Raw genomic sequence first — 15,700 nt, 5'->3', positions numbered from 1 at the left:
TACTTTACGCGCGAAATTGACACAGCAGCAAACTAGTGACCAGACCACCTTGCACGACACGTGGAGACCAAACCTATGCATCCAGAACCTAGGCTAAAGTGGAAATGAAATCTTGGTACTTGGATCTAGCTATCAAGGTCCTAAAACCATTCGAACAATCCCCGTGGACTCCTAGAATCTGAGCTGAAGGAGGGCTGCTCGACAGTTTGCTAGATCAGAATTGTTGAAGTGTTTGTGGTTGTTTCGTGTTCTTTTCATGATCATTTGTGGTTTTTGTCTGTGTCATTAATCAAAGCTTACGCACAACATTAATCCTTGCATAACCAAGGCCTTAATCAACCCCGGTTTCGCATCAAAACCAAGTTTGAGCTACTTTACGCGCGAAATTGACAAAAACGCTTAAAAACTCTTAAAATCGCAACGTAACTTCTAATTTCTAGCATATGACTATTATTTTCAATTCTAACCATTTCAACACAATAATATATGCCAAATAGTGCTGTGTGCCATGTTTCGTGCAGAACAAACCATGTTTGACCAACTTTACGCGCGAAATTTACATAGCAGCAAACTAGTGACCAGACCACCTTGCACGACACGTGGAGACCAAACCTATACATCCAGGACCTAGGCTAAAGTGGAAATGAAATCTTGGTACTTGGATCTAGCTATCAAGGTCCTAAAACCATTCTAACAATCCCCGTGGACTCCTAGAAGCTGAGCTGAAAGAGGGCTGCTCGACAGTTTGCTAGATCAGAATTGTTTAAGTGTTTGTGGTTGTTTCGTGTTCTTTTCATGATCATTTGTAGTTTTTGTCTGTGTCATTAATCAAAGTTTACGAAAAAATTAATCCTTGCATAACCAAGGCCTTAATCAACCCCGGTTTCGCATCAAAACCAAGTTTGAGCTACTTTACACGCGAAATTGACAAAAACCCTTAAAAACCCTTAAAATCGCAACTTAACTTCTAATTTCTATCATATGACTATTATTTTCAATTCTAACCATTTCAACACAATAATATATGCCAAATAGTGTTGTGTGCCAAGTTTCGTGCATAACAAACCATGTTTGACCTACTTTACGCGCGAAATTGACAAAAACGCTTAAAAACCCTTAAAATCGCAACTTAACACCTAATTTCTAGCATATGACTATTATTTTCAATTCTAACCATTTCAACACAATAATATATGTCAAATGGTGTTGTGTGCCAAGTTTCGTGCATAACAAACCATGTTTGACCTACTTTACGCGCGAAATTGACAAAAACGCTTAAAAACCCATAAAATCGCTACTTAACACCTAATTTCTAGCATATGACTATTATTTTCAATTCTAACCATTTCAACACAATAATATATGCCAAATAGTGTTGTGTGCCAAGTTTCGTGCATAATAAACCATTTTTGACCTACTTTACGCGCGAAATTGACACAGCAGCAAACTAGTGAGCAGACCACCTTGCACGACACGTGGAGACCAAACCTATGCATCTAGGACCTAGGCTAAAGTAGAAATGGAATTTGATACTTGGATCTAGCTATCAAGGTCCTAAAACCATTCTAAATATCCCCGTGGACTCCTAGAAGCTGAGCTGAAGGAGGGCTGCTTGACAGTTTGGTAGATCAGAATTGTTTAAGTGTTTGTGGTTGTTTCGTGTTCTTTTCATGATCATTTGTAGTATTTGTCTGTGTCATTAATCACAGCTTACGCACAACATTAATCCTTGCATAACCAAGGCCTTAATCAACCCCAGTTTCGCATCAAAACAAAGTGTGAGCTACTTTACACGCGAAATTGACAAAAACGCTTAAAAACCCTTAATATCGCAACTTAACTTCTAATTTCTAGCATATGATTATTAATTTCAATTCTAACCATTTCAACACAATAATATATGCCAAATAGTGTTGTGTGCCAAGTTTCGTGCATAACAAACCATGTTTGACCTACTTTACGCGAGAAATTGACAAAAACGCTTAAAAACCCTTAAAATCGCAACTTAACACCTAATTTCTAGCAGATGACTATTATTTTCATTTCTAACCATTTCAACACAATAATATATTCCAAATAGTGTTGTGTGCCATGTTTCGTGCATAACAAACTAAATTTGACCTACTTCAACGCGCGAAATTGACACAGCAGCAAACTAGTGACCAGACCACCTTGCTCGACACGTGGAGACCAAACCTATGCATCCAAGACCTAGGCTAAAGTGGAAATGGAATCTTGGTACTTGGATCTAGCTATCAAGGTTATAAAACCATTCTAACATTCCCCGTGGACTCCTAGAAGCTGAGCTGAAGGAGGGCTGCTCGACAATTTGCTAGATCAGAATTGTTTAAGTGTTTGTGGTTGTTTCGTGTTCTTTTCACGATCATTTGTAGTTTTTGTCTGTGTCATTAATCAAAGCTTATGCACAACATTAATCCTTGCATTACCAAGGCCTTAATCAACCCCGGTTTCGCATCAAAACCAAGTCTGAGCTACTTTACGCGCGAAATTGACAAAAACGCTTAAAAACCCTTAAAAATGCAACTTAACTTCTAATTTCTAGCATATGACTATTATTTTAAATTCTAACCATTTCAACAAAATAATATATGCCAAATAGTGTTGTGTGTCAAGTTTCGTGCATAACAAACCATGTTTGACCTACTTTACGCGCGAAATTGACAAAAACGCTTAAAAACCCTTAAAATCGCAACTTAACACCTAATTTCTAGCATATGACTATTATTTTCAATTCTAACCATTTCAACACAATAATATATGCTAAATAGTGTTGAGTGCCAAGTTTCGTGCATAACAAACAAAATTTGACCTACTTTACGCGCGAAATTGACAAAAACGCTTAAAAACCTTTAAAATCGCAACTTAACATCTAATTTCTAGCATATGACTATTATTTTCAATTCTAACCATTTCAACACAATAATATATGCCAAATAGTGTTGTGTGCCAAGTTTCATGCATAACAAACCATGTTTGACCTACTTTACGCGCGAAATTGACAAAAACGCTTAAAAACGCATAAAATCGAATTTGTGTACCTTTATTGCTGTCCATTTTGGAAATGTGGCTATGGATGTAGATCCCATTTGTCCACGCACTCTTTTCATTGCCCTGAAACGCATGGGAAAAGTAATACTATATATATATATATATATATATATATATATATATATATATATATATATATATATATATATATATATATATATATATATATATATATATAACACTTAATTAAATCAAATTGGTAAAATAATTAATATTACGTACGCATTCAACAACGCTTTTAATTTTGTGTTGCGAGGTGGGCTTTGAGGTTTTCGTAATGAGTCTAAGACGTGCACAGTGTTCGTTAAAAGACATATGACCAAAAGTATCCAATGCAAACTACAAACACAAATACAAACAACAAATTAGAGATTAGGTGACTTTAAAAATCAAAAGATAAGTTCAATTTCAAAAATAAAACTTACTCTTCCACATATGGAGCCAGAATAAATGTGTGTTTAGATGCAAGGGAATTACTCAAAGCAGTCTCAATGTATGCTCTGACGTCATCTGGATCATTTCTACATTTACTACCCGAAATCGACTCCGGACAAAACCATCCAATTTTTATTGGAGGTTCGCAAGAATTTAGCTCCTCGTAAGCCGCACAAAACTCACAAATAAGAAAATTGTGTTAGTAATTTGGTTATTAAAACAATTAAACAACAATGCGTAACTTGTAAGATAATGAACATCACCTCATGTAGACATGGAAAAGAGCTATGTTCAGCATCTCTCCTCTCAAAAATTGCCCGATGTCACTGGGACTAATAATTACAAACGGGCTCTCTAAAAAGCAGTATTGCTCCTTCAGCAGGTTCGAAATGATTGGATCCTCCTCACTTATGCCAGATGCACAATAATGCAGCCATTTGCAATCTTGAGAGAGATCTTTTAGCTCCTCATCAATCAAAATTGGAGTGCTTGGCATCGACTTTGACCCAGTCGACACCTTTGCTGAGGAACCGACCTCTCTCCAAGATCCCTTTGGACTCTTTTGCTATTTCAATTTATACAATTAAATTAGTGTGAGCATGCAATTAAAAAAATAAAAATAAATAAGGTACAAATGATTCTTACCATGTTAGTCAATCGGACCCAAGCATATGGCCATGTGACGAAACTACCTAGGGCGTCTGATAGTTTCTCAAGGCTCCATGCTGGCATTGGAATTGGGAGTGAGAAATCTTCAAACCCCTTTACAATAGTCTCCACGGCCACACTGATGTGGCCACTTGTAACAGGCATTGAATGCACTGTTTGGCCCTCTTTATTTGGCTGGGCCACACCATATGCAACCTCAGTTAAGTCGCCATCACTAGCAACACCTAACTGAGGCAGCAAAAGAGAACAAGGAGTCGCCTCCTGAAAATTGTGTCGTTTAGTATAATAAGCATCATAATAAAATATTAATTACGCGTTGCAATTTAAATTAATAAGTGCTTATATTTAAAAACTATGTACCTGTAGCACTGGCTCCGGAGTTGGCTCCGGATTTTGAGCAACGAAGTTTATGTTTTCCAGTGTGGGGTTTTCCCCTTCAGGGGTATTAGTAATGAGCTGGGGTGCTACGGGGGTAATGGGCTCGGGTGTTGGGTCGACCAAAGCGTTAGGATCTCCATGTTGACTTTATTGATCCTCGACAATCAGGTTTGCCAAGTCCACAATGGGTGCTCCCATCTTCTGCAACACGGCGGCCAGCTTGGCGAGAACGTCCTTTGTAATCTCCACTCGGATTCACAATATATGCCATAGTCTATCTAGTAAGTAGTATCTATCATCATGTACTACAATAAACGTGATTCACCATGAAGCAAGACAGAAGGAAGCAGCGACAGCCAACAAAAACACGAATAAATGAAGATGAACACAGTAGAACAAGCAAATGCACGAACGGTTTGAATATTTATTTTTTAAGTCTAATCTAGACTAAATCAAATCTAATTCGAAGAATAGTAGCAACTAAACTATTTACCTTGAGTTAAACTGCAAACTCAACAACTAAACTATTTTTCAACTCAACAACTAAACTGCAAACTAATTAAAAACCAGATAGTGAGTTAAAAATTATTGAAAATCATAGTAGCAAAAGAAAAGTTGAAAAAATAAATTAGCTTGAGTTATAAAATAAAGAATGATGATGATGATGAACAAGAACACGTACAGTAGAAGAATAGTAGGGGTTTATGAAAATTCGAAGTTTGATGATGAACAAGTATAGAAGCAAGGATTTACCTTCAGAAACCGTTTGTGAAGATGAACAGCAACAAGCTAAGAATGATGACAGCAGCAAATGACCGTTTGTGAAGATGAACAGCAACAAGAATGATGAATAACAGCAAATGACCGTTTGTGAAAATGAAGATGAACACAAGAAACGAACACAAATGATCTTGATGCTTAATCTTATACGTTTGTGAAGATGAAGAAGAGGAACGAAGCAAATGAAGATGAAGATGAAGCGTTTTTTCAATGAGGGACAAAGCAAACTGTATAACGTATTTGAGAAGATATGCGAATAAAAAAGAAACTGTCGGGTTTTAACAAAATTTATTTTTGCCCAACGGTCATTTGCTGCGGTTCATAACAAAACCGGAGCAATTAATCTAATTTTGAAGAGTTATTTGCTGCGGTTGTAGAGAAACCGGAGCAATTAATCAACTTTGAAGAAGTATTTGTTGCGGTTGAGTAAAAACCGGAGCAATTAGTGCAAGATGCTAGGTTATTTGCTGCGGTCAAGGGGGAAACCGTAGCAATTAGAGTATATTTTTTTTTTCTAATACATTTTTCTATTTTTTGCTGCTAATACACAAAAACCGCAGCAAATGATGAGCAGCAAATACATTTATTTCCACTAGTGTTTTAACAAATTAGAGTTTATTAAAGGGTTATTAGAGAAAATTTTCATATATAAAAGAAAAATATTCAATCCTCTTATAAGTCATAGGATATCATTATACATAAAATATAATTCTTTTAGAAATCTTTGTATATAAAATCTATAATTTACAATTCAATTAAACTTACCCTTTGATCAAAAGATTGGATTAAACAACAAGGTTTTTTTTTTCTTTTTTGGATGCCGAAAACAAGAAGCACAAAGGAAGAATTTTTTTCTAATTTTGTTGTGTTTACTTTGAGGTTTTGAAATGTGAGGAATTCAAATAATGTTTAGGATTAATAGGGAAATTAAGGATCAACTTAATTAAGCCATAATACACCTTTATGAGAGGAGTTACAAGACTCCTCCCATACCTCCCAAAACCGGCTGCCCCCTTTCACCTCCCTTCCATTAAATTTATTTTTCTTTTAAATTATTTAAGTAATTATTATATTATTGTTAAAACAGCAAAGAAACATCACGCCATAACATCGTACGCGATAAAACTCGTTACCGTTAAAATTAAACTTACTTTATTACTTATAATTAACTATGTAAAATAATATAATTTAATATTACTTATTTATTTTATTTTTTTATACTTTATTTTATTATATTTTATTTATTTTTAAACTCGATAAATTACGGGGTGTTACAGACTACCCCCTTTAAAAGAAGTTACGTCCTCGTAACTTGCATGGCAACGAAAAACGCAGAACACACATGTTACCATAACACAACACTTGCAAAAAGGAAAAACTACCAACCAAAAAGATTTAACATTACTCGCGCGAAAATCCTATCGCCCTCTACCCCCCTTAAGAAGTTACGTCCCCATAACGCTACTAACCTGAAAGAGGTGAGGGTACTTTTCCCGCATAGAGTCTTCCGTTTCCCATGTAGCCGCTTCACGCTCGTAATTTGACCACAGGACCTTAACCATAGATATATCCTTCCGTCGTGTACTACGGACCTTCGTGTCCAAGATTCTAATCGGTTTCTCAGAGTAAGACAAGGATGTATCCAAATCTAAAGGTTCGGGATCTAAGACATGAGAGGCTGCGGCATGATATCGCTTAAGCTGCGACACATGAAATACGTCATGTACCTTTTCCAAGGAGTTTGGAAGGGCTAACCGATAAGCCACCTTACCCACACGCTCCAAAATTTCATTTGGTCCTATGAATCGAGGGCTCAACTTTCCACGAGTACCAAAACGAATTACTCCATGCATGGGTGACACGCGAAGTAATAACCGTTCGCCCATGATGAACTCTTCTGGTCGTCGTTTCAAATCAGCATACGACTTTGGACGATCCTATGCCGCTTTCAAACGATCCCTTATCAACTTCACTTTTTCAGTCATCTGAAATAACAACTCAAGTCCCAAGGTCACCGCTTCGGTGAAATCATCCCAATAAACCGGACTACGACAACGACGCCCATACAAAGCCTCAAATGGAGCCATCTGTATAGATGTCTAATAACTGTTGTTGTAAGAAAATTCGACGAGGTCCAAATGTTCATCCCATGACCCTTGCCATTCCATGGCAATAGCGCGCAACATATCCTCTAGAATCTGATTTGTCCGTTCCGTCTGCCCATCCGTCTGCATGTGGAAATACGTACTATAAAGTGACGTAGTGCCCATTGCCTGATGCAAGGTTTGCCAAAATTGTGACAAATACCGTGTATCTCTGTCGGACACAATAGTATGGGGCACACCGTGAAGTCGTACGACATACTTAATGTAAGCTCGAGCTAATTGTTCCATCTCCCAACGACAGTTCATAGGGATGAAACGGGCTGATTTAGTCAATCCATCCACTATGACCCATAACGCATCTTATCTACAGAATAGTGGGGTTTCTATTTTGGCGTCATCTACATTTTACGCGAGTACGAAGGATCAAGCGCCGGTTGATGCTAAATTGGTATACTACAGGCGGGAACATGAAATATGGGAGCTTGACTACTATACTTTCAATATTGGTCTTTTCAAATGTAAGTGGGTAGATAATAATCGACGATGCATAAAAAATGACGACCCTTGTGGATTCACTCTTGTAGACTTAGCTCGTTTGCGTGATAGTGAGGAGCCATTCATACTACCACACAAGCCAAGCAAGTATTCTACATTGTAGACCCATCTGATAAAAAATGGTCTATTGTTGTACCAGAAAAAAGAAGCATCCTTGGTATAGGTGATGTTGAGGATGAGGAAGAATATGAAGCTTTTGAAGACTCCCCTCCCTTTATCAATCCAAAATCATTGGATCAAGATGATGTAGATGTTGGTTATATGCGTGTAGATCACACAGAAGGAATACATTTGAATTAAGTGATTCACAAGGTATGAATTTAAAGCTTTTTAAAGTTTTTTTGGCACTTGGTTTGTTTTGCATGAAACTTTGCACAGAACACTAGTTTTTTATATATTATTGTGTTGAACGTATTAGAATTTTAAATCATAGTCATATTCTTAATATTACTTAGCTTATGTTCTAATATATTTGTATTCATACTCTTTCAGGTACCGAAATACAATACATCTATTCAGAGACGAAATTGTCCCCGAGATTGAGACCTCGGATAATGAGCATCGTAGTTACGACAGTGAAGAGGACCAAATTGTGAGGTACCAGCGTATGGCTGAAGACGCTCCATCAATTGACAATGATTTTGTGACTGAAGACGCCCCACCAATGGATGCTCCCACTACCAATAAGAAAAGAAAAGGGCGAGGTCCTACGAAAAACCTCAAAGTCACAGAACCCATGCATTTGGAATATAATGCATTGGGTCAACCCTGTGGAAAATGGCATAGGCAATATGGAAAACAAGTGTGCCTATGAATCCGCAAGATTTCCATATTGCATGCATGGAACGAGGTTCCAGAGGGTCTGAAGAACTCTCTATGGAATGATACTGTGGTAAGCAACTTTACTATTTTTACTCATTTAGTTTCATTTTAAAATTAATTTAACTGACAGTAATAAATATAACTTTTTTTCGTAGAATCTTTTCCACATCGAGAGCAATGAGGACAAGAAGAATATGTTTCTTTCAGTTGTTGCTGAAAGATTCAGAGATTTCAAATCCAAGCTAATAACTGGCTGGATTACGAATGTGGATTACGAAGAGTCGTGCCCGTACGAAGGTGGAGAGCAAGCACCTTCGAAAATGCCCTACGAAATAAGGGGTCACATATCGAAGAGGGATTGGGAGGCCTTTGTTGCTAAAAGAACAAATCCCATAGAAGTTGTAAGTATTTCATATTATATTATAGTTTTTGATTTGAATTTACTTTTTTTGCTTCAGTCATTAAACTAATACATGACCTTCGATTTCTATTGATTAATTAGGAAAAGCATGGTAAAGCTTCTGATTCTGCAAGCAAAAGGAAGTTTTACCATCGCTTGGGCCAGAAAACGTACGATGAGGTCCGAAAAGAGTGGGTGGATGCGGGTTTATACTCCAATCAAAGTTCATCCACGCCCTCATCTACGACTACCTCCGCATCCGTGAATACTCCTGCTGGAGATCAGGTGCGTGATTGGTATTGCGGGCTTCATTCCCGAGATGCAAGTGGTAAATTTACCATTAATGATCCGGGAACGAAGAAGGTTGTTGATGTTGTGGTGAGTTTTGAAATTATTAAGTATATTCTTGATTTGTTTTGTATTCTTTGGCTTTGATTTACTTATACTAATTGCTATACATGTCACTTTTTATTTGAACAGATGGACTGGAAGGAAAAAGAAGCTACGGGGGAGTTCACGCCAAGAGGCAATGCTGACACATTGCATATGGTCTTAGGGTAAGACCACAGTGGGCGGGTAGTCGGAAAAGGAGGAGTCCGCGTGGGGTTAGAGAAGGCATTCGGCAAAGAGTGTGTTGCTACTCAATCCCGAACGACGCTGCGGGATGAAGTAGCGACCCTCCGAGCAAAGATTACGAAGGACGTTCTCGCCAAACTAGCCGCCGTGTTGCAGAAGATGGGAGCACCTGTTGTTGACTTGGCAAACCTAATTGTCCAGGATCAGGAAAGTAAACATGGGGATCCTAATACTTTAGTTGAGCCAACACCCGAGCCCATTACCCCCGTAGCACCCCAGCCCATTACTTTCCCTGAAGGTGAAAACCCCACACCGGAGACCATATACTCCGTTGCTCAAAATCCGGAGCTAACTCCGGAGCCAGTGCTACAGGTACATAGTTTTTAAATATATAAGCACTTATATATTTAAATTGCAACACGTTTTAATATTTTATTTTGATGCTTATAATACTAAACGACGCAATTTTCAGGAGGCGAATCCTTGTTCTCTTTTGCTGCCTCAGTTAGGTGTTGCTAGTGATGGCGACTTAACTAAGGTTGCATATAGTGTGGCCCAGCAAACCAAAGCGGGCCAAACAGTGCATTCAATGCCTGTTACTAGTGGCCACATCAGTGTGACCGTGGAAACTATTGTAAAGGGGTTTGAAGATTTCTCACTCCCGATTCCAATGCCAGCATAGAGCCTTGAGAAACTATCGGACGCCCTAGGTAGTTTCGTCACATGGCCATATGCTTGGGTCTGATTCACTAACATGGTAAGAATCATTTGTACCTTATTTATTTTTATTTTTTTAATTGCATGCTTACACTAATTTAATTGTATAAATTGAAATATCAAAAGAGTCCAAAGAGATCTTGGAGAGAGATCGGTTCCTCAGCAAAGGTGTCGACTGGGTCAAAGTCGATGCCAAGCACTCCAATTTTGACTAATGCGGAGCTAAACGTTCTCTCTCAACATTGCAAATGGCTGCACACTTGTGCATCTCGCCTGCGTGAGGAGGACCCAATCATTCTAAACCTGTAGAAGGACCAATTCTGCTTTTTTGAAAGCCCGTTTGTAATTATTAGTACTACTGACATTGGGCAATTTTTGAGAGGAGAGATGCTGAACGTAGCTCTTATCCATGTCTACATGAGGTGATGCTCATTAGCTTACAAGTTAGGCATTGTTGTTTAATTGCTTTAATAAACGAATTACTAACAAAATTTTATTATTCGTGAGTTTAGTGCGGGTTACGAGGAACTAAATTATTGCGAACCTCCAATAAAAATTGGATGGTTTTGCCCTGAGTCGGATTTCGGGTACTAAATGTGTAAATGATCCAGATGACGTAAGAGCATACATTGAGACTGCTTTGACTAATTCTCTTGCATCTAAACACACGTTCATTCTGGCTCTATATACGGAAGAGTAAGTTTTATTTTTGAAATTGAACTTATCTTTTGATTTTTAAAGTCACCTAATCTCTAATCTGTTGATTTTAAATTTGCGTTTGTAGTTTGCATTGGATACTTTTGGTCATATGTTCTTTTACGAACACTGTGCACATCTTCGACTCATTACAAAAACCTCAAAGCCCGCCTCGCAACAAAAAATTCAAAGCGTTGTTGAATGCATACGTAATATTAATTGTTTTACCAATTTGATTTAATTAAGTGTTATATATATATATATATATATATATATATATATATATATATATATATATATATATATATATATATATATATATATATATATATATATATATATATAGATACATATATATATATGTATATATACATATATATATATATATGTATATATACATATATATATATGTATATATATACATATATATATATGTATATATACATATATATATATGTATATATACATATATATATATGTATCTATATATATATATATACATATATATATGTATCTATATATATATATATATATATATATGTATATATATATATATATATATATATATATATATATATATATATATATATATATATATATATATATATATATATATATATATATATATATATATATATACATATATATATATATATATATATATATATATATATATATATACATATATATATATATATATATATATATATATATATATATATATATATATATATATATACATATATACATATATATATATACATATATATATATATACATATATATATATATATATATATATATATATATATATATATATATATACATATATATATATATATATATATATATATATGTATATATATATATATATATATATATATATATATATATATATGTATATATATATATATATATATATATATATATATATATATATATATATATATATATATATATATATAGTATTACTTTTCCCATGTGTTTAAGCACAATGAATAAAGTGCGTGGACAAATGGGATCTACATCCAGAACCACATTTCCAAAATGGACAGCAATAAAGGTACTCAAATTCGTTTTTATGCGTTTTTAAGCGTTTTTGGCACTTTTGCGCATAAATTAGCTCAAACTTGGTTTATTTTGCACGAAACTTGACACACAACACTATTTGGTATATATTATTTTTTTGAAGTGGTTAGAATTTAAAATCATTGTCATATGCTAGAAATTAGGTGTTAAGTTGCGATTTTATGCGTTATTAAGCGTTTTTGGCACTATTGCGCATAAAGTAGCTTAAACTTGGTTTGATTTGCACGAAACTTGGCACACAACATTGTTTGGTATATATTAATGTGTTGAGGTGGTTAGAATTGAAAATCATTGTCGTATGCTAGAAACTACGTGATAAGTTGTGATTTTATGCTTTTATTAATCATTTTTGGCACTTTTGCGCATAAAGTAGCTCAAACTTGGTTTGATTTGCGCGAAACTTGGCACACAACATTATTTGGTAAATATTATTGTGTTGAAGTGGTTAGAATTAAAAATCATAGTCATATGATAGAAATTACGTGTTAAGTAACGATTTTATGCGTTTTTAAGCGTGTTTGGCACTTTTGCGCATAAAGTAGCTCAAACTTGGTTTGATTTGCGCGAAACTTGGCACATAACATTATTTGGTATATATCATTGTGTTGAAGTGGTTAGAATTGAAAATCATAGTCATATGCTAGAAATTACGTGTTATGTTGCGATTTTATGCGTTTTTAAGCGTTTTTGGCACTTTTGCGCATAAAGTAGCTCAAACTTGGTTTTTTTTTGCACGAAACTTGGCACACAACTGAATCCATATACATGAGAGACAACCTCTATTTATAGGTTTCTAGCTAGCTAACGGCTATAAACATCACGTGCTATACAATATGCCTCTTAAAACAAAAATTAAAAACCAAAACACTTAGATTGGGCACTGATCAGCACTGATCAGTGACTGGCCCACTTTGCGCTCGTATCCTAGTGAGCTGTGTGCACCACATTCATGGTTCTTGGGCTTTGATGGATTGGGCCATGTATGGAGATCACGTTTCCATTGTTGTTTGGCTCCAAGTATTCTTGGATAAGGCTCAAACCACACGACAAGGTAGGCTGGTCAGCGGGTAGGCTGCTGTCCTTAACTGCCCTATTTTGTTGTTTCTTGGTTTGGTATTGTTAATTAGCTCAAACTTGATTTGATTTGAATGAAACTTGGCGCACAACATTATTTGGTATATATTATTGTGTTGAAGTGGTTAGAATTGACAATCATTGTCGTATGCTAGAAATTACGTGTAAAGTTGCAATTTTATGCGTTTATTAAGCGTTTTTTGAACTTTTGCGCATAAAACTAGCTCAAACTTGGTTTGATTTGCGCGAAACTTGGCACACAACATTATTTGGTATATATTATTGTGTTGAAGTGGTTAGAATTGAAAATCATAGTCATATGCTTGAAATTACGTGTTAAGTTGCGATTTTATGTGTTTTTAAGCGTTTTTGGCACTTTTGCGCATAAAGTAGCTCAAACTTGGTTTTTTTTGCACAAAACTTGGCACACAACACTATTTGGTATATATTATTGTGTTGAAGTGGTTAGAATTGAAAATCATAGTCATATACTAGAAATTACGTGTTAAGTTGTGATTTTAAGGGTTTATAAGCGTTTTTGGCACTTTTGCGTATAAAGTGAGAATTCTTATTCATCACAAAACTGAATCCATATAGATGAGAGACAAACTCTATTTATAGGTTTCTAGATAGCTAACGACTATAAACATCACGTGCTATACAATATGCATCTTAAAACAAAAATTAAAAACCAAAACACTTAGATTGGGCACTGATCAGCACTGATCACTGACTGGCCCACTTTGCGCTCGTATCCTAGTGAGCTGTGTGCACCACATTCATGGTTTTTGCGCTTTGATGGCTTGGTCCATGTATGGAGATCACCTTTCCATGGTTGTTTGGCTCCAAGTATCCTTGGTTAAGGCTCAAACCACGCGGCAAGGTAGGCTGGTCAGCGGGTAGGCTGCTATCCTTAACTGCCCTCTTTTGTTGTTTCTTGGTTTGGTATTGTTAATTAGCTCAAACTTGGTTTGATTTGCACAAAACTTGGCACACAACATTATTTGGTATATATTATTGTGTTGAAGTGGTTAGAATTGAAAATCATTGTCGTATGTTAGAAATTACGTGTTAAGTTGCAATTTTATGCGTTTATTAAGCGTTTTTGGCACTTTTGCGCATAAAGTAGCTCAAACTTGGTTTGATTTGCGCGAAACTTGGCACACAACCATATTTGCTATATATTATTGTGTTGAAGTAGTTAGAATTGAAAATCATAATCATATGCTAGAAATTACGTGTTAAGTTGCGATTTTATGCGTTTTTAAGCGTTTTTGGCACTTTTGCGCATAAAGTAGCTCAAACTTGGTTTTTTTTGCACGAAACTTGGCACACAACACTATTTGGTATATATTATTGTGTTGAAGTTGTTAGAATTGAAAATCATTGTCGTATACTAGAAATTACGTGTTAAGTTGCGATTTTAATGGTTTTTAAGCGTTTTTGGCACTTTTGCGCATAAAGTAGCTCAAACTTGGTTTGTTTTGCACGAAACTTGGCACACAACACTATTTTGTATATATTATTTTGTTGAAGTGGTTAGAATTGAAAATCATAGTCATATGCTAGAAATTACGTGTTAAGTTGCGATTTTAAGGGTTTTTAAGCGTTTTTGACACTTTTGCGCATAAAGTAGCTCAAACTTGGTTTGTTTTAAACGAAACTTGGCACACAACACTAATTGGTATATAGTATTGTTTTGAAGTGGTTAGTATTGAAAATCATAGTCATATGGTAGAAATTACGTATTAAGTGGCGATTTTATGCGTTTTTAAGCGTTTTTGGCACTTACATCTATTTTCTCTTAGTGCTTTCAACAACCTTCTGGTTCCGTTGATTGCGGCTACTAGACGCTGATGTACATGGACGATATTATAAAATCCGTGAAGGATTTTTTGAGTCGAAAATATAGATGTCGAAAGTAGTTGTTACATTCTTAAATTATTATTATTTGTAAAATCTAATGTTTATTAATCTTTTAATTTTATACTATATTATAGGTATTATCCAACATTCCGAGGAAAACACGCCCAATGAGAAGTGGAGTGATGCGCGAATTAAAAGACAAGATTGCCGCGTATCTTGCTAATTTTTTTCCTTGATAAATTGTAATTAGTATAGATTTTTTAGGATTTTAATGTATAATATATATATATATATATATATATATATATATATATATATATATATATATATATATATATGTACGTACATAATATTATATTATATATACGATCGAGAGTTTATTATTACAAAGAGATTATTGGTGATTATTTGTGATTATCATTGGATTATTATTGGATTAATCATTGTTATTACATTGTATATTATTATT

At 35.2% G+C, this 15,700-nt stretch overlaps 1 protein-coding gene across 1 annotated transcript in view; it reads right to left on the bottom strand.

Moving 5' to 3' along the window:
• Positions 1 to 7,217, bottom strand: part of LOC130802580 (uncharacterized) — a 15,463-nt gene extending 8,246 nt beyond the window's left edge. The window contains exon 1 of the mRNA XM_057666592.1: positions 6,801 to 7,217. Coding sequence (XP_057522575.1) covers positions 6,801 to 7,217 — 417 coding nt within the window. The remainder of the gene's footprint in view (positions 1 to 6,800) is intronic.
• Between the last annotated feature and the right edge of the window lie 8,483 nt (positions 7,218 to 15,700).

The sequence above is a fragment of the Amaranthus tricolor genome, chromosome 16 (genome assembly GCF_026212465.1).
Source record: "Amaranthus tricolor cultivar Red isolate AtriRed21 chromosome 16, ASM2621246v1, whole genome shotgun sequence".
NCBI classification, from domain to species: Eukaryota; Viridiplantae; Streptophyta; class Magnoliopsida; order Caryophyllales; family Amaranthaceae; genus Amaranthus; species Amaranthus tricolor.
The sequence above is the reverse complement of the archived record's forward strand: the minus strand, read 5'-3'. Positions and strand labels throughout refer to the sequence as shown.